At 39.8% G+C, this 20,490-nt stretch overlaps 2 protein-coding genes across 2 annotated transcripts in view; both read right to left on the reverse strand.

Annotated features, from left to right (window-relative positions):
* Positions 1-9,921, reverse strand: part of LOC106602096 (serine protease HTRA3-like) — a 37,156-nt gene extending 27,235 nt beyond the window's left edge. Inside the window, exon 1 of the mRNA XM_045716319.1 lies at positions 9,149-9,921. Coding sequence (XP_045572275.1) covers positions 9,149-9,602 — 454 coding nt within the window. The 5' untranslated portion in view covers positions 9,603-9,921. The remainder of the gene's footprint in view (positions 1-9,148) is intronic.
* Positions 9,922-17,570: 7,649 nt separating this feature from the next.
* Positions 17,571-20,490, reverse strand: part of LOC106602101 (phosphatidylinositol 4-kinase type 2-beta) — a 26,951-nt gene continuing 24,031 nt past the window's right edge. The window contains exons 11-12 of the mRNA XM_045716320.1: positions 19,541-19,710; positions 17,571-19,434 (exon numbers count right to left, since the gene is read on the reverse strand). Of these exons, the coding sequence (XP_045572276.1) occupies positions 19,431-19,434; positions 19,541-19,710 (174 nt within the window). The 3' untranslated portion in view covers positions 17,571-19,430. The remainder of the gene's footprint in view (positions 19,435-19,540; positions 19,711-20,490) is intronic.

Consider the following 20,490-nt stretch of genomic DNA (forward strand, 5'->3'; position numbering starts at 1 on the left):
ATAGTCCTTTAACTGTAGGCTAGTTTATTGTTATAGTCCTTTAACTGTAGGCTAGTTTATTTTTATAGTCCTTTAACTGTAGGCTAGTTCATTGTTATAGTCCTTTAACTGTAGGCTAGTTTATTGTTATAGCCCTTTAACTGTAGGCTAGTTTATTGTTATAGTCCTTTAACTGTAGGCTAGTTTATTGTTATAGCCCTTTAACTGTAGGCTAGTTTATTGTTATAGCCCTTTAACTGTAGGCTAGTTTATTGTTATAGTCCTTTAACTGTAGGCTAGTTTATTGTTATAGTCCTTTAACTGTAGGCTAGTTTATTGTTATAGTCCTTTAACTGTAGGCTAGTTCATTGGTATAGTCCTTTAACTGTAGGCTAGTTCATTGTTATAGTCCTTTAACTGTAGGCTAGTTTATTGTTATAGTCCTTTAACTGTAGGCTAGTTTATTGTTATAGTCCTTTAACTGTATGCTAGTTTATTGTTATAGTCCTTTAACTGTAGGCTAGTTTATTGTTATAGTCCTTTAACTGTAGGCTAGTTTATTGTTATAGTCCTTTAACTGTAGGCTAGTTCATTGTTATAGTCCTTTAACTGTATGCTAGTTCATTGTTATAGTCCTTTAACTGTATGCTAGTTTATTGTTATAGTCCTTTAACTGTAGGCTAGTTCATTGTTATAGTCCTTTAACTGTAGGCTAGTTTATTGTTATAGTCCTTTAACTGTAGGCTAGTTTATTGTTATAGTCCTTTAACTGTAGGCTAGTTTATTGTTATAGTCCTTTAACTGTAGGCTAGTTCATTGTTATAGTCCTTTAACTGTAGGCTAGTTCATTGTTATAACCCTTTAACTGTAGGCTAGTTTATTGGTTTAGTCCTTTAACTGTAGGCTAGTTTATTGTTATAGTCCTTTAACTGTAGGCTAGTTTATTGTTATAGTCCTTTAACTGTAGGCTAGTTTATTGTTATAGTCCTTTAACTGTATGCTAGTTTATTGTTATAGTCCTTTAACTGTATGCTAGTTTATTGTTATAGTCCTTTAACTGTAGGCTAGTTTATTGTTATAGTCCTTTAACTGTAGGCTAGTTTATTGTTATAGTCCTTTAACTGTAGGCTAGTTCATTGTTATAGTCCTTTAACTGTATGCTAGTTTATTGTTATAGTCCTTTAACTGTAGGCTAGTTTATTGTTATAGTCCTTTAACTGTAGGCTAGTTCATTGTTATAGTCCTTTAACTGTAGGCTAGTTTATTGTTATAGTCCTTTAACTGTAGGCTAGTTTATTGTTATAGTCCTTTAACTGTAGGCTAGTTTATTGTTATAGTCCTTTAACTGTAGGCTAGTTTATTGTTATAGTCCTTTAACTGTAGGCTAGTTTATTGTTATAGTCCTTTAACTGTAGGCTAGTTTATTGTTATAGTCCTTTAACTGTAGGCTAGTTTATTGTTATAGTCCTTTAACTGTAGGCTAGTTTATTGTTATAGTCCTTTAACTGTAGGCTAGTTTATTGTTATAGTCCTTTAACTGTAGGCTAGTTTATTGTTATAGCCCTTTAACTGTAGGCTAGTTTATTGTTATAGTCCTTTAACTGTAGGCTAGTTTATTGTTATAGCCCTTTAACTGTAGGCTAGTTTATTGTTATAGTCCTTTAACTGTAGGCTAGTTTATTGTTATAGTCCTTTAACTGTAGGCTAGTTTATTGTTATAGTCCTTTAACTGTAGGCTAGTTTATTGTTATAGTCCTTTAACTGTAGGCTAGTTTATTGTTATAGTTCTTTAACTGTAGGCTAGTTTATTGTTATAGCCCTTTAACTGTAGGCTAGTTTATTGTTATAGTCCTTTAACTGTAGGCTAGTTTATTGTTATAACCCTTTAACTGTAGGCTAGTTCATTGTTATAGTCCTTTAACTGTAGGCTAGTTTATTGTTATAGCCCTTTAACTGTAGGCTAGTTTATTGTTATAGTCCTTTCACTGTAGGCTAGTTTATTGTTATAGTCCTTTAACTGTAGGCTAGTTTATTGTTATAGTCCTTTAACTGTAGGCTAGTTCATTGTTATAGTCCTTTAACTGTAGGCTAGTTTATTGTTATAGTCCTTTAACTGTAGGCTAGTTCATTGTTATAGTCCTTTAACTGTAGGCTAGTTTATTGTTATAGTCCTTTAACTGTAGGCTAGTTTATTGTTATAGTCCTTTAACTGTAGGCTAGTTCATTGTTATAGTCCTTTAACTGTAGGCTAGTTTATTGTTATAGCCCTTTAACTGTAGGCTAGTTTATTGTTATAGTCCTTTAACTGTAGGCTAGTTTATTGTTATAGCCCTTTAACTGTAGGCTAGTTTATTGTTATAGCCCTTTAACTGTAGGCTAGTTTATTGTTATAGTCCTTTAACTGTAGGCTAGTTTATTGTTATAGTCCTTTAACTGTAGGCTAGTTTATTGTTATAGTCCTTTAACTGTAGGCTAGTTCATTGGTTTAGTCCTTTAACTGTAGGCTAGTTCATTGTTATAGTCCTTTAACTGTAGGCTAGTTTATTGTTATAGTCCTTTAACTGTAGGCTAGTTTATTGTTATAGTCCTTTAACTGTATGCTAGTTTATTGTTATAGTCCTTTAACTGTAGGCTAGTTTATTGTTATAGTCCTTTAACTGTAGGCTAGTTTATTGTTATAGTCCTTTAACTGTAGGCTAGTTTATTGTTATAGTCCTTTAACTGTAGGCTAGTTTATTGTTATAGTCCTTTAACTGTATGCTAGTTTATTGTTATAGTCCTTTAACTGTAGGCTAGTTTATTGTTATAGCCCTTTAACTGTAGGCTAGTTTATTGTTATAGTCCTTTAACTGTAGGCTAGTTCATTGTTATAGTCCTTTAACTGTAGGCTAGTTCATTGTTATAACCCTTTAACTGTAGGCTAGTTTATTGGTTTAGTCCTTTAACTGTAGGCTAGTTTATTGTTATAGTCCTTTAACTGTAGGCTAGTTTATTGTTATAGTCCTTTAACTGTAGGCTAGTTTATTGTTATAGTCCTTTAACTGTAGTCTAGTTCATTGTTATAGTCCTTTAACTGTAGGCTAGTTTATTGTTATAGTCCTTTAACTGTAGGCTAGTTTATTGTTATAGTCCTTTAACTGTAGGCTAGTTCATTGTTATAGTCCTTTAACTGTAGGCTAGTTTATTGTTATAGTCCCTTTAACTGTAGGCTAGTTTATTGTTATAGTCCTTTAACTGTAGGCTAGTTTATTGTTATAGCCCTTTAACTGTAGGCTAGTTTATTGTTATAGTCCCTTTAACTGTAGGCTAGTTTATTGTTATAGTCCTTTAACTGTAGGCTAGTTTATTGTTATAGTCCTTTAACTGTAGGCTAGTTTATTGTTATAGTCCTTTAACTGTAGGCTAGTTTATTGTTATAGTCCTTTAACTGTAGGCTAGTTTATTGTTATAGTCCTTTAACTGTAGGCTAGTTTATTGTTATAGTCCTTTAACTGTAGGCTAGTTTATTGTTATAGTCCTTTAACTGTAGGCTAGTTTATTGTTATAGTCCTTTAACTGTATGCTAGTTTATTGTTATAGTCCTTTAACTGTAGGCTAGTTTATTGTTATAGTCCTTTAACTGTAGGCTAGTTCATTGTTATAGTCCTTTAACTGTAGGCTAGTTTATTGTTATAGTCCTTTAACTGTATGCTAGTTTATTGTTATAGTCCTTTAACTGTAGGCTAGTTTATTGTTATAGCCCTTTAACTGTAGGCTAGTTTATTGTTATAGTCCTTTAACTGTAGGCTAGTTCATTGTTATAACCCTTTAACTGTAGGCTAGTTTATTGGTTTAGTCCTTTAACTGTAGGCTAGTTTATTGTTATAGTCCTTTAACTGTAGGCTAGTTTATTGTTATAGTCCTTTAACTGTAGGCTAGTTTATTGTTATAGTCCTTTAACTGTAGGCTAGTTTATTGTTATAGTCCTTTAACTGTAGGCTAGTTTATTGTTATAGTCCTTTAACTGTAGGCTAGTTTATTGTTATAGTCCTTTAACTGTAGGCTAGTTTATTGTTATAGTCCTTTAACTGTAGGCTAGTTTATTGTTATAGTCCTTTAACTGTAGGCTAGTTTATTGTTATAGTCCTTTAACTGTAGGCTAGTTTATTGTTATAGTCCTTTAACTGTAGGCTAGTTTATTGTTATAGTCCTTTAACTATAGGCTAGTTTATTGTTATAGTCCTTTAACTGTAGGCTAGTTTATTGTTATAGTCCTTTAACTGTAGGCTAGTTTATTGTTATAGTCCTTTAACTGTAGGCTAGTTTATTGTTATAGTCCTTTAACTGTAGGCTAGTTTATTGTTATAGTCCTTTAACTGTAGGCTAGTTTATTGTTATAGTCCTTTAACTGTAGGCTAGTTTATTGTTATAGTCCTTTAACTGTAGGCTAGTTTATTGTTATAGTCCTTTAACTGTAGGCTAGTTTATTGTTATAGTCCTTTAACTGTAGGCTAGTTTATTGTTATAGTCCTTTAACTGTAGGCTAGTTTATTGTTATAGTTCTTTAACTGTAGGCTAGTTTATTGTTATAGCCCTTTAACTGTAGGCTAGTTTATTGTTATAGTCCTTTAACTGTAGGCTAGTTTATTGTTATAACCCTTTAACTGTAGGCTAGTTCATTGTTATAGTCCTTTAACTGTAGGCTAGTTTATTGTTATAGCCCTTTAACTGTAGGCTAGTTTATTGTTATAGTCCTTTCACTGTAGGCTAGTTTATTGTTATAGTCCTTTAACTGTAGGCTAGTTCATTGTTATAGTCCTTTAACTGTAGGCTAGTTTATTGTTATAGTCCTTTAACTGTAGGCTAGTTCATTGTTATAGTCCTTTAACTGTAGGCTAGTTTATTGTTATAGTCCTTTAACTGTAGGCTAGTTTATTGTTATAGTCCTTTAACTGTAGGCTAGTTCATTGTTATAGTCCTTTAACTGTAGGCTAGTTTATTGTTATAGCCCTTTAACTGTAGGCTAGTTTATTGTTATAGTCCTTTAACTGTAGGCTAGTTTATTGTTATAGCCCTTTAACTGTAGGCTAGTTTATTGTTATAGCCCTTTAACTGTAGGCTAGTTTATTGTTATAGTCCTTTAACTGTAGGCTAGTTTATTGTTATAGTCCTTTAACTGTAGGCTAGTTTATTGTTATAGTCCTTTAACTGTAGGCTAGTTTATTGTTATAGTCCTTTAACTGTAGGCTAGTTCATTGGTTTAGTCCTTTAACTGTAGGCTAGTTTATTGTTATAGTCCTTTAACTGTAGGCTAGTTTATTGTTATAGTCCTTTAACTGTAGGCTAGTTTATTGTTATAGTCCTTTAACTGTATGCTAGTTTATTGTTATAGTCCTTTAACTGTAGGCTAGTTTATTGTTATAGTCCTTTAACTGTAGGCTAGTTTATTGTTATAGTCCTTTAACTGTAGGCTAGTTCATTGTTATAGTCCTTTAACTGTATGCTAGTTTATTGTTATAGTCCTTTAACTGTATGCTAGTTTATTGTTATAGTCCTTTAACTGTAGGCTAGTTCATTGTTATAGTCCTCTAACTGTAGGCTAGTTTATTGTTATAGTCCTTTAACTGTAGGCTAGTTTATTGTTATAGTCCTTTAACTGTAGGCTAGTTTATTGTTATAGCCCTTTAACTGTAGGCTAGTTTATTGTTATAGTCCTTTAACTGTAGGCTAGTTTATTGTTATAGTCCTTTAACTGTAGGCTAGTTTATTGTTATAGTCCTTTAACTGTAGGCTAGTTTATTGTTATAGTCCTTTAACTGTAGGCTAGTTTATTGTTATAGTCCTTTAACTGTAGGCTAGTTTATTGTTATAGTCCTTTAACTGTAGGCTAGTTTATTGTTATAGTCCTTTAACTGTAGGCTAGTTTATTGTTATAGTCCTTTAACTGTAGGCTAGTTTATTGTTATAGTCCTTTAACTGTAAGCTAGTTTATTGTTATAGTCCTTTAACTGTAGGCTAGTTTATTGTTATAGTCCTTTAACTGTAGGCTAGTTTATTGTTATAGTCCTTTAACTGTAGGCTAGTTTATTGTTATAGTTCTTTAACTGTAGGCTAGTTTATTGTTATAGCCCTTTAACTGTAGGCTAGTTTATTGTTATAGTCCTTTAACTGTAGGCTAGTTTATTGTTATAACCCTTTAACTGTAGGCTAGTTCATTGTTATAGTCCTTTAACTGTAGGCTAGTTTATTGTTATAGCCCTTTATCTGTAGGCTAGTTTATTGTTATAGTCCTTTCACTGTAGGCTAGTTTATTGTTATAGTCCTTTAACTGTAGGCTAGTTTATTGTTATAGTCCTTTAACTGTAGGCTAGTTCATTGTTATAGTCCTTTAACTGTAGGCTAGTTTATTGTTATAGTCCTTTAACTGTAGTCTAGTTCATTGTTATAGTCCTTTAACTGTAGGCTAGTTTATTGTTATAGTCCTTTAACTGTAGGCTAGTTTATTTTTATAGTCCTTTAACTGTAGGCTAGTTCATTGTTATAGTCCTTTAACTGTAGGCTAGTTTATTGTTATAGCCCTTTAACTGTAGGCTAGTTTATTGTTATAGTCCTTTAACTGTAGGCTAGTTTATTGTTATAGCCCTTTAACTGTAGGCTAGTTTATTGTTATAGCCCTTTAACTGTAGGCTAGTTTATTGTTATAGTCCTTTAACTGTAGGCTAGTTCATTGTTATAGTCCTTTAACTGTAGGCTAGTTTATTGTTATAGTCCTTTAACTGTAGGCTAGTTTATTGGTTTAGTCCTTTAACTGTAGGCTAGTTTATTGTTATAGTCCTTTAACTGTAGGCTAGTTTATTGTTATAGTCCTTTAACTGTAGGCTAGTTTATTGTTATAGTCCTTTAACTGTATGCTAGTTTATTGTTATAGTCCTTTAACTGTAGGCTAGTTTATTGTTATAGTCCTTTAACTGTAGGCTAGTTTATTGTTATAGTCCTTTAACTGTAGGCTAGTTTATTGTTATAGTCCTTTAACTGTATGCTAGTTTATTGTTATAGTCCTTTAACTGTAGGCTAGTTTATTGTTATAGTCCTTTAACTGTAGGCTAGTTCATTGTTATAGTCCTTTAACTGTAGGCTAGTTTATTGTTATAGTCCTTTAACTGTAGGCTAGTTTATTGTTATAGTCCTTTAACTGTAGGCTAGTTTATTGTTATAGCCCTTTAACTGTAGGCTAGTTTATTGTTATAGTCCTTTAACTGTAGGCTAGTTCATTGTTATAGTCCTTTAACTGTAGGCTAGTTCATTGTTATAGTCCTTTAACTGTAGGCTAGTTTATTGGTTTAGTCCTTTAACTGTAGGCTAGTTTATTGTTATAGTCCTTTAACTGTAGGCTAGTTTATTGTTATAGCCCTTTAACTGTAGGCTAGTTTATTGTTATAGTCCTTTAACTGTATGCTAGTTTATTGTTATAGTCCTTTAACTGTAGGCTAGTTTATTGTTATAGTCCTTTAACTGTATGCTAGTTTATTGTTATAGTCCTTTAACTGTAGGCTAGTTCATTGTTATAGTCCTTTAACTGTAGGCTAGTTTATTGTTATAGTCCTTTAACTGTAGGCTAGTTTATTGTTATAGTCCTTTAACTGTAGGCTAGTTTATTGTTATAGTCCTTTAACTGTAGGCTAGTTCATTGTTATAGTCCTTTAACTGTAGGCTAGTTTATTGTTATAGTCCTTTAACTGTAGGCTAGTTTATTGTTATAGTCCTTTAACTGTAGGCTAGTTTATTGTTATAGTCCTTTAACTTTGTAGGCTAGTTCATTGTTATAGTCCTTTAACTGTAGGCTAGTTTATTGTTATAGTCCTTTAACTGTAAGCTAGTTTGTGGTTTTAGTCTGAACTACTGTATGCGGGACAGGTACAGGATGACAACAACAACTGCCCGAGTTACACCAGGAACGCACAATCCCTCCATCAGTGCTCAGACTGTCCGCAATAGGCTGAGAGAAGCTGGACTGAGGGCTTGTAGGCCTGTTGTAAGGCAGGTCCTCACCAGACATCAACGGCAACAACGTCGCCTATGGGCACAAACCCACCGTCGCTGGACCAAACAGGACTGGCAAAAAGTGCTCTTCACTGGCGAGTCGCGGTTTTGTCTCACCAGGGGTGATGGTCAGATTCGCGTTTATCGTCAAAGGAATGAGCGTTACACCGAGGCCGATTTGGAGGTGGAGGGTCCATCATGATCTTGGGCGGTGTGTCACAGCATCATCAGACTGAGCTTGTTGTCATTGCAGGCAATCTCAACGCTGTGCGTTACAGGGAAGACATCCTCCTCCCTCTTGTGGTACCCTTCCTGCAGGCTCATCCTGACATGACCCACCAGCATGAGAATACCACCAGCCGTACTGCTCATTCTGTGTGTGATTTCCTGCAAGACAGGAATGTCAGTGTTCTGCCATGGCCAGCGAGGAGCCCGGATCTCAATCCCATTGAGCACATCTGGGACCTGCTGGATCGGAGGGTGAGGGCTAGGCCATTCCCCCCCAGAAATGTCAGTGAACTTGCAGGTGCCTTGGTGGAAGAGTGGGGTAACATCTCACAGCAAGAACTGGCAAATCTGGTGCAGTCCATGAGAAGGAGATGCACTGCAGTACTTAATGGTGGCCACACCAGATACTGACTGTTACTTTGGATTTTGACCCCCCCCCCCTCCCCCCCCTTTGTTCAGGGACACATTATTCAATTTCTGTTAGTCAAATGTCTCTGGAACTTCTTCAGTTTACGTCTCAGGTGTTGAATCTTATGTTCATACACATTTCTACACATGTTAAGTTTGCTGAAAATAAATGCAATTGACAGTGAGGACGTTGCTTTTTTTGCTGAGTTTATTAGTTTGCAAAACTTTCTAAAAACCTGTTTTTGCTTTGTCATTATATGGTATTGTGTGTAGAATTTAATCAATTTTAGAATAAGGCTGTAACGTAACAAAATGTGGAAAAAGTCAAGGTGTCTGAATACCTTCCCAATGCACTGTATATGCTAGCTCTTTACATATAGACAGGGCCTTCTTCAAATACAGCTTTGAGCTGCCATGGTACTCATAAAATAAAACGCAACTCAAGCTGCACGTAAAGCCCTGGATGAGAGCTAGGCTATAGGCAAATGGCTATAGGCTAATGGCTAGGACTTACCTGATGGACAGGGTCCCTTGTGTACTTGGGTGATGGCATCCCTTTCCTTCTGAAGAGCTTTCCGGCTGGCAGCCTTCATCCGACACACATTCCCGTACGTCTTTCCGTCGCTACCACACACCTTATACCCCATCTTACACTGACACAGCCGCCGCTTGGAGCTCCGCTTCGCCGACGGGCCCTTGTTAGGACCGTTAGGGGACCTACACTCTAAGCCGTCCCCACACGGGAGGTCGTTTTTCCGGCCACAGAGTTCACCCTCGCCCCGGGAACACACCAGGCAACAGTTGCACCGGTCTGGGACATACCCGCTGGGGCAGTTCGGACTAGGACACTCGCTCACGTCGCACTGGGAGGAACACTTTTTGGAGCTGGACGCGGCACCGGCTCCTGCACCAGACCCGGTGAGCTTGTGTGCGAAAAATACCGTCGCCGCGAACAGGAACACACGCATCCCGAGAATTCTGTAATAAAAAGAGGGGAAGCAAAAAGCCTGAAAGAAAAAGAGATTCTCTGTAAATGCTGGAATGGAGTTCGGGAGGATTACAGGTACTCCACTGGATAGTTAGATAGTTGTCTCTTCAACGAGCTTGGTAAAGTCTCTTTTCGTGGTAAACAATTTTTATCAGTTAGATATTCTGTTCTTAAGACTCTACAAATGTATTCTATGTATTATAATCCTTATACTTTAAAATTATACTTCAATTTTATTGAAACAAATAGGACTGCTGTCTGCATTGCGTAATGAGGAGTGAAAGAGAGCACACCCAAGACAGACAGAGAGACTGATTCACATACCTCGACACTGTGACAGACGGATCATGATGAATATCTCTCTACCTCCCCCCAACAACTCAATGTGGACACTGGAGGCTGACCCATCAACCCTCCCTCCCTCGTACAAACCTACAAACGCACGGGCACTGTGTGTCTGGCACACAAACAGGCAGGCAGCGAATTGGTCAAAGGTTTTAACTGACCGCCGTGCGCCATCTAGTGGAGAATTAAGATAACTGTTACAGTTCTCTCTCTCTTTATTTATTTCTTTCTCTCTTTCTCTCTTTCTTTCTGTTCTTTATTCCTTCTCTCTAACATGTCCTGTCCATCTTCATGACTTTGAGGCTACTAAAAAGGTGAAACAAACAACTGAAATGGGGACTACAGTAGGTAGAGTAATGTAGACGTAGAGTAAAATGGGGACTACAGTAGGTGAAGGTATGTAGACTGAAATGGGGACTACAGTAGGTGAAGGTATGTAGACTGAAATGGTGCCTACAGTAGGTGAGGTGATGTTGACGTAGACTGAAATGGGGACTACAGTAGGTGAAGGTATGTAGACTGAAATGGGGACTACAATAGGTGAAGGTATGTAGACTGAAATGGGGACTACAGTAGGTGAAAGTATGTAGACTGAAATGGGGCCTACAGTAGGTGAAGGTATGTAGACTGAAATGGGGACTACAATAGGTGAAGGTATGTAGACTGAAATGGGGACTACAATAGGTGAAGGTATGTAGACTGAAATGGGGACTACAGTAGGTGAAGGTATGTAGACTGAAATGGGGACTACAGTAGGTGAAAGTATGTAGACTGAAATGGGGCCTACAGTAGGTGAAGGTATGTAGACTGAAATGGGGACTACAGTAGGTGAGGTGATGTTGACTTGATATCTAGAGTTCTATTTAGTTCTCATTGTAATTCCATGGAACCCCCTCCAACTCATCAGGACGTGACTGACCTGAAAAGGGCCAATCCAGGATCCTCACCTCCTCTTCTTCTTCATTTAAATGAATGATAAGTAGCCATTGATTCTTGAGGAATATAACTTGGTAACTTAGTAACTCATGAGCTTAGTTCAACTGTCCTACCCCATCAGAACCCCAAATTACAAGTGTAAACAACTACTATACAGCTTGAAAACACAATGTTGATGTCATGGATGTTAACTTCCTGTATCCATAGTTCTGTCTGTGAATCTAGAAGATCAGTTCTTGGATCTATATTTCTGTCTGTGAATCTAGACGATCAGTTCTTGGATCTATATTTCTGTCTGTGAATCTAGACGATCAGTTCCTGTATCCATAGCTCTGTCTGTGAATCTAGACGATCAGTTCCTGTATCCATAGTTCTGTCGTCTGTGAATCTAGACGATCAGTTCCTGTATCCATAGTTCTGTCTGTGAATCTAGAAGATCAGTTCTTGGATCTATATTTCTGTCTGTGAATCTAGACGATCAGTTCCTGTATCCATAGTTCTGTCTGTGAATCTAGACGATCAGTTCCTGTATCCATAGTTCTGTCATCTGTGAATCTAGACGATCAGTTCCTGTATCCATAGTTCTGTCTGTGAATCTAGACGATCAGTTCCTGTATCCATAGTTCTGTCTGTGAATCTAGACGATCAGTTCCTGTATCCATAGTTCTGTCTGTGAATCTAGACGATCAGTTCCTGTATCCATAGTTCTGTCTGTGAATCTAGACGATCAGTTCCTGTATCCATAGTTCTGTCTGTGAATCTAGACGATCAGTTCCTGTATCCATAGTTCTGTCTGTGAATCTAGACGATCAGTTCCTGTACCCATAGTTCTGTCTGTGAATCTAGACGATCAGTTCTTGGATCCATAGTTCTGTCTGTGAATCTAGACGATCAGTTCCTGTATCCATAGTTCTGTCTGTGAATCTAGACGATCAGTTCCTGTATCCATAGTTCTGTCTGTGAATCTAGACGATCAGTTCCTGTATCCATAGTTCTGTCTGTGAATCTAGACGATCAGTTCTTGGATCTATAGTTCTGTCTGTGAATCTAGACGATCAGTTCCTGTACCCATAGTTCTGTCTGTGAATCTAGACGATCAGTTCCTGTACCCATAGTTCTGTCTGTGAATCTAGACGATCAGTTCTTGGATCTATAGTTCTGTCTGTGAATCTAGACGATCAGTTCTTGGATCTATAGTTCTGTCTGTGAATCTAGACGATCAGTTCCTGTATCCATAGTTCTGTCTGTGAATCTAGACGATCAGTTCCTGTATCCATAGTTCTGTCTGTGAATCTAGACGATCAGTTCCTGTATCCATAGTTCTGTCTGTGAATCTAGACGATCAGTTCCTGTATCCATAGTTCTGTCTGTGAATCTAGACGATCAGTTCTTGGATCTATAGTTCTGTCTGTGAATTTGAGAGTGGTTACACTTCTCCAGCATCATGCCTCAACCAAGTGGTGGTGACCATTGTGTTGCTTTTGTCAAATTCCAATAATTCTTCCACAATGTTGTGTTATATGTCAACATGCAGTGACTACATCAAGCTTGTGACTCTACAAAATGTTCTTTATGCTGTTTGGCAGTTCGTTTTGGTTGTTTCGGATGATTTTGTGCCCAGTGGAGGTGAATGGTAAATGATGTATTGTCATTTTGTGGTCACTTGTTGTTGTGTGGTAGGAATATAATATGTTTCTGATCACTTCTACATTGGTGTTGATTGCTACCATGATTACGGATAATCATGAATGAATTGTTTATAATGATGAGTGAGAAAGTTACAGATTTCACTACAATCATGTCCCCCCCAAAAAACACACTAAACCTCTCACCATTACCAATAACAGTGGAGGTTGGGGTTTTCTTGTGGGTATGATGTTTGTGCATCTGTGACTTTCTCACTCGTCGTTATTGGTGATTGTCCGTAACCATGGTATCATCCACACGATGTAGACGTGTTCAGACACGTTGTTGTTCTCACTTGGACAATGGAAGTCACTACAGAGTTACACAGTGCATTGTTTGCTATTCGTTTCTGTTCTGGGCACAAACATGGTCTGAAGCGAACAAAACAAACTGCAATTGCATCCAACCAATTTGTGATCCCAAGTTTGATGTAGTCATTGTGTTCTAGGAATATGGGACCAAATACTAAACTTTTGACTACTTTAATACACTATAAGTGAATTTGTCTGAATACTTATGACACCTTAATGTGGGGGGGGGACTGGATACATAAAGTGGTTTCATTTCTAAACGATGAAAATACTCTGAAATAGACCCCACGAGTGGCGCAGCGGTCTAAGGCACTGAATCTCAGTGCTAGAGATGTCACTACAGACCCTGGTTCGATTCCAGGCTGTATCACAACCGGACGTGATTGGGAGTCCCATAGGGCGACGCACAATTGGCCCAGCATTGTCCGGGTTAGGTTTTGGCAATGGGTAGGCTGTCATTGTTAAAAAGAATTTGTTCTTAAATGACTTGCCTAGTTGAATAAAAATACAAACATTTTATGATATGGGGGTATGGCTCAGGGTGACTTGATACACATGGGAAATTGTTGAGCGTGAAAAACCCAGCAGCGTTGCAGTTCTTGATACACCCAAACCGGCGCACCTGGCACCTACTACCATACCCCATTCCAAAGGCAAATATTTTGTCTTGCCCATTCACCCTCTAAATGGTACACATACACAATCCATGTCTCAGGGCTTAAAAGTCCTTCTTTAACCTGTCTCCTCCCCTTCATCTACACTGATTGAAGTAGATTTAACAGGTGACATCAATAAGGGATCATATCTTTCACCTGGATTCACCTGGTCGGGTGTTCATAATGTTTTGTACACTCAGTGTACATTGGAAAGACACCAAGCAACAACATGATGATATGATTTACACTATTCATATCTACATATTCATATTGTTCTATACATATTCATATTGTTCTATACATATTCATATTGTTATATACATATTCATATTGTTCTATACATATTCATATTGTTATATACATATTGTTATATACAGTATTTGTATTTATTATGGATCCCCATTAGTTCCTGCCAAGGCAGCAGCTACTCTTCCTGGGGTCCAGCAAAATTAAGGCAGTTTATACAATTTTAAAAACATTACAATACATTCAGACTAGGTGCCCTCAGGCTCCTACTCCACCACTACCACATATATACAGTAAAAATCCATGTGTACGTGTGTGTATAGTGTGTATGCTATTGTGTGTGTGTGTATATCCGCCTATGTTTGTGTGGATTCACAGTCCCAGTGTAACCAATGTGAAATGGCTAGTTAGTTAGCGGTGGTGCGCGCTAATAGCGTTTCAATCGGTGACGTCACTCGCTCTGAGACCTGAAGTGGTTGTTCCCCTTGCTCTGCAAGGGCTGTGGCTTTTGTGGCGCGATGGGTAACGATGCTTCGTGGGTGTCAGTTGTTGATGTGTGCAGAGGGTCCCTGGTTCGAGCCCAGGTTGGGGCGAAGAGAGGGACGGAACCTACACTGTTACACCAGCTGTTCCATAAGGTGTATTTTTACCTGTTTTTTAAAATCTGATTTTACTGCTTGTATCAGTTACCTGATGTGGAATAGAGTTCCATGTAGTCATGGCTCTATGTAGTACTGTGCACCTCCCATAGTCTGTTCTGGACTCGGGGACTGTGAAGAGACCTCTGGTGGCATGTCTTGTGGGGTATGCATGGGTGTCTGAGCTGTGTGCCAGTAGTTTAAACAGACGGCCCGGTGTATTCAACATGTCAATACCTCTCATAAATACAAGCAGTGATGAAGTCAATCTCTCCTCCACTTTGAGCCAGGAGAGATTGACATGCATATTATTAATATCAGCTTTCTGTGTACATCCAAGGGCCTGCCGTGCTGCCCTGTTCTGAGCCCTGTTCTGAGCCAGCCGTGCTGCCCTGTTCTGAGCCAGCCGCGCTGCCCTGTTCTGAGCCCTGTTCTGAGCCAGCCGCGCTGCCCTGTTCTGAGCCCTGTTCTGAGCCAGCCGCGCTGCCCTGTTCTGAGCCAGCTGCGCTGCCCTGTTCTGAGCCCTGTTCTGAGCCAGCCGCGCTGCCCTGTTCTGAGCCAGCTGCACTGCCCTGTTCTGAGCCCTGTTCTGAGCCAGCCGCGCTGCCCTGTTCTGAGCCAGCTGCGCTGCCCTGTTCTGAGCCCTGTTCTGAGCCAGCCGTGCTGCCCTGTTCTGAGCCAGCCGCGCTGCCCTGTTCTGAGCCAACTGCGCTGCCCTGTTCTGAGCCAGCCGCGCTGCCCTGTTCTGAGCCAGCCGCGCTGCCCTGTTCTGAGCCAGCCGTGCTGCCCTGTTCTGAGCCAGCCGTGCTGCCCTGTTCTGAGCCAGCTGCGCTGCCCTGTTCTGAGCCAATTGTAATTTTCCGTAAGACCCTCTTTGTGGCACCTGACCACACGACTGAACAGTGGTCCAGATGTGACAAAACTAGGGCCTGTAGGACCTGCCTTGTTGATAGTGTTGCTAAGAAGGCAGAGCATCGCTTTATTATCGACAGACTTCTCCCCATCTTAGCTACTGTTGTATCAATATGTTTTGACCATGACCTCAACTTGCTCAATTTCCACATCATTTATTTGAAGATTTAGTTGAGGTTTAGGGTTTAGTGAATGATTTGTCCGAAATACAAGGACTAACTTATTCCTTGCCACCCACTCTGAAACTAACTGCATCTTTTTAAGTGTTGCAGTCATTTCAGTCGCTGTAGTAGCTGACATGTATAGTGTTGAGTCATCTGCATGCACAGACACTCTGGCTTTCCTCAAAGCCAGTGGCAATTCATTAGTGAAGATTGAAAGATTGCCCTGGGGACTTCCTGATTCTACCTGGATTCTATCTGAGAGGTTTCCATTAAAGAACACCCTCTGTGTTCTGTTAGACAAGTAACTCTTTATCCACAATACAGCATTGGGTGTAAAGCCATAACACATACGTTTTGAAAGCAGCAGACTATGATCGATAATGTCAAAAGCAGCACTGAAGTTTAACAAAACAGCCCTCACAATATTTGTATCATCAATTTCTCTCAGCAAATCATCAGTCATTTGTGTAAGTGCTGTGCTTGTTGTCCTTCCCTATAAGGGTGCTGAAATTCTGTTGTCAATTTGTTTACTGTGAAATAGCATTGTATCTGGTCAAACACCATTTTTTCCCCAGAAGTTTACTAAGGGTTGGTAACAGGCTGATTGGTCAGCTATTTGAGCCAGTAAAGGGGGCTTTACTATTCTTAGTTAGAGGAATGACTTTAGCTTCCCTCCAGGCCTGAGGGCACACGCTCTCTAGTAGGCTTACATTGAAGACGTGGCAAATAGGTACAGTTCAAGTAGATCTTTAGAGAGAGGAGAGACGCTGTGATACAATATGTTTTGTTAATCTATTTTTTAAAGCTAAACTTACTTTAAACCTCTGGTGGAAGAGTATTCCCACGATGACATGACTCTCTACATAACTGAGCGACACATTGAATCAGATTTTGTTATGGTACAGTGGAGAAACCGATTGTGGCGTTTTTCTGGTGAGGTACGTACATTATGTAACCTTTATTTAAATAGGCAAGTCAGTTAAGAACAAATTCTTATTTACAATGGCGGCCTGCCTTGTTCAAGGGAAGAACGACAGATTTTTACCTTGTCAGCTCAGGGATTCTATCAAGCAACCTTTCGGTTACTGGCCCAACGCTCTAACCACTAGGCTACCTGCCGCCCCACTATATATGGCCCTTATACCATCACGGCCAACTAATCATCCCCAGCTTACAATTGGCTCATTCATCGCCCCTCTTCTCCCGTGTAACTATTCCCCAGGTCGTTGCTGTAAATGAGAACGTGTCAGTCAACTTACCTGGTAAAATAAAATATATATACAGAAGTATGTGGACACCCCTTCAAATGAGTGGATTTGGCTAGTTCAGCCACATCCGTTTCTGACAGGTGTATAAAATGGAGCACACCGCCATGCAATCTCCATAGACAAACATTGGCAGTAGAATGGCCTTACAGTCAGAGCAGTGTTTACACTACTGCTTCATACAACGACTCTTACGAGCTGAAATACTCTGAGTATTGCCTCCTGCATCCTGGCATTAAAAGCATACCCAGTGAGTATAGCCTTCTGCATCCTGGCATTAAAATCATACCCAGTGAGTATAGCCTTCTGCATCCTGGCATTAAAATCATACCCAGTGAGTATTGCCTCCTGCATCCTGGCATTAAAAGCATACCCAGTGAGTATAGCCTTCTGCATCCTGACATTAAAAGCATACCCAGTGAGTATAGCCTTCTGCATCCTGGCATTAAAATCATACCCAGTGAGTATAGCCTTCTGCATCCTGGCATTAAAATCATACCCAGTGAGTATAGCCTTCTGCATCCTGGCATTAAAAGCATACCCAATGAGTATAGCCTTCTGCATCCTGACATTAAAAGCATACCCAGTGAGTATAGCCTTCTGCATCATGGCATTAAAATCATACCCAGTGAGTATAGCCTTCTGCATCATGGCATTAAAATCACTCTCCATTTTAGAAATGTCACATACTATAAAACCTATTTTTATATACCCAAAATGATAAGTCTGGGTATTGGAACACGACCATAGTGAACATTACATAGATCAATGAAGAGAAGAGAGTTCACATTTAACCAATCCCAAATTTACATTTATTGTTTCCAACATGTTTAAAAAATACAATTCTACCTTTACATTCATTATACAGCAGGAATAGAAAGTTCAAGATGCATAAATATGAAAAACCCAAAACAATGTCTGTGTCACCAACGGCACCCTAATCCCTACATAGTTCAGTACTTTTATCCAAGAAAAGTGCACTACTTTGTCCCTATAGGCCCTGGTCAAAAGTAGTGCACTACTTCGTCCCTATAGTCCCTGGTCAAAAGTAGTGCACTACTTTGTCCCTATAGGCCCTGGTCAAAAGTAGTGCACTACTTTGTCCCTATAGGCCCTGGTCAAAAGTAGTGCACTACTTTGTCCCTATAGGCCCTGGTCAAAAGTAGTGCACTACTTTGTCCCTATAGGCCCTGGTCAAAAGTAGTGCACTATGTAAGGAATAGGGTGCTGTATGGGACTTAGAAATGTTTAGCAAGTGTGCGAATGTCCTTATTTTTCCTTCCCCCCCCAATTTGGTGGGAGATTAACGGAAGACTCAGCAATATGACGTCATCAAACGTAGCAGGGTAACTTCCTGTTTACAGACAACAACAAAATAATACAATTCTGCCAGGAGTTCCACTTTTGGGTGAAGAATCAGGCCGGGATTCAATCCGATCGTGGGTTATAGGCTTTGAGGCCTTTTAAAGGCAAATTTCTGATTGAGCCGACATTCGTAGCGTTTACTGTGAATGGGATCTCTGCGAACGCTGGAACATTTGTCTATAACCTGCGGTCAGACTGAATCCCAGCCTCCATCTTGGCAGATTCTAATTGTTGTTGTTGTTGTCAAGCAGGAAGTTCGCCACCCGCACGGTGCCTGATTACATCATATTGCACAGTGTACCTTGAGTTTAACCCACCACCCATCCCATAATAGCCAAGAGCATACTGTCACCAGCAATTACACATACATGTTAAATCAACTAATACATTCATTGCTATGAAAAAAAAAATGACCATCGAGTGCATCCCAAAAAGTCACTCAAAAGTAGTGCTATTTGGGACGACACGTTGTCAACAGTATTCCCTCTCATTGAAATGTCTCGGGAGACACGTTGCTCTATTTAAATAGAAACTGTAAACTTACATTCAAGCAACATACATTGTATTTTATCCACTTTTTAACATCATTTAATTCCTTCAAAAGCTTTTTCTTTATGCTTATATTAAAATGATTTTGGCGGTAGCGCAGAACCGAAGACACTGTCGGTGTATCCCAAATAGCACTATATTCCCCTAAGTGCACTATCCCCTATGGGGCCTCTGGTCAGACGTAGTGCAGGACGGTATAGGGAATAGGGTTCCATTTAGGACGTCCTGGGTTCTCCTCTGAGCTCAACACACTCAGCATACGTCCCAAATGGAACACTATTCCCTTTATAGTGCACTAACCCTATTGACCAGGGTCTAATGTAGGGCACTACAAAGGGAATAGGGAGCCATTTGGGATGTTTCCCCAGACGTGTGATGTCCAACTCCAAATCAGTCCCTCTTCAGCCATCCCTCCCTCTACCAGGAAGAGAAGAAAGGTCTCTTGCAGTGGAGGCTCCCTCTCTTCCCTCCCTCCTCATCTCTCCACCCACCCCTGCAGTAGCTCCTTCAGCCATCCCTCCCTCTACCAGGAAGAGAAGAAAGGTCTCTTGCAGTGGAGGCTCCCTCTCTTCCCTCCCTCCTCATCTCTCCACCCACCCCTGCAGCAGCTCCTTCAGCCATCCCTCCCTCTACCAGGAAGAGAAGAAAGGTCTCTTGCAGTGGAGGCTCCCTCTCTTCCCTCCCTCCTCATCTCTCCACCCACCCCTGCAGCAGCTCCTTCAGCCATCCCTCCCTCTACCAGGAAGAGAAGAAAGGTCTCTTGCAGTGGAGGCTCCCTCTCTTCCCTCCCTCCTCATCTCTCCACCCACCCCTGCAGCAGCTCCTTCAGCCATCCCTCCCTCTACCAGGAAGAGAAGAAAGGTCTCTTGCAGTGGAAGGTCTGGGTGAAAGCTGTTCCTAATGTTACCACCCTCCCCTGTCCTCCTGTCCGGCTTCTCTCCACCACGACTCTGGGCATCTGGACCAACTGAATGGGAGTTTTATTATCCTTTAACGCCTGGCTCAGGTTTAGGATCTAGAGAGGAGAGGAAGAGAGAGGAGAGGAAGAGAGAGGAGAGGAAGAGAGAGGAGAGAGAGAGAGGAGAGAGAGAGAGAGAGAGAGAGAGAGAGAGAGAGAGAGAGAGAGAGAGAGAGAGAGAGAGAGAGAGAGAGAGAGAGAGAGAGAGAGAGAGAGAGAGAGAGAGAGAGAGAGAGAGAGAGAGAGAGAGAGAGAGAGAGAGAGAGAGAGAGAGAGAGAGAGAGAGGAAAAAGGAACAATCAAAGACATACAATTGAACTGGCCACATGTGGACTCCAATCAAGTTGTAGCGACATCAAGAATGATCAAAGGAAATTGGATGCACCTGAGCTCAATGTGGAGTGTCAAAGAAAGGGGTGAATTGGGTAAATTAGATACACTATATATACAGCAGTATGGACACCCCTTCATACACTATATATACAGCAGTATGTGGACACCCCTTCATACACTATATATACAGCAGTATGGACACCCCTTCATACACTATATATACAGCAGTATGGACACCCCTTCATACACTATATATACAGCAGTATGGACACCCCTTCACACACTATATATACAGCAGTATGGACACCCCTTCATACACTATATATACAGCAGTATGGACACCCCTTCATACACTATATATACAGCAGTATGTGGACACCCCTTCATATACTATATATACAGCAGTATGTGGACACCCCTTCATACACTATATATACAGCAGTATGGACACCCCTTCATACACTATATATACAGCAGTATGGACACCCCTTCACACACTATATA

The sequence above is a fragment of the Salmo salar genome, chromosome ssa04, assembly GCF_905237065.1.
Source record: "Salmo salar chromosome ssa04, Ssal_v3.1, whole genome shotgun sequence".
NCBI classification, from domain to species: Eukaryota; Metazoa; Chordata; class Actinopteri; order Salmoniformes; family Salmonidae; genus Salmo; species Salmo salar.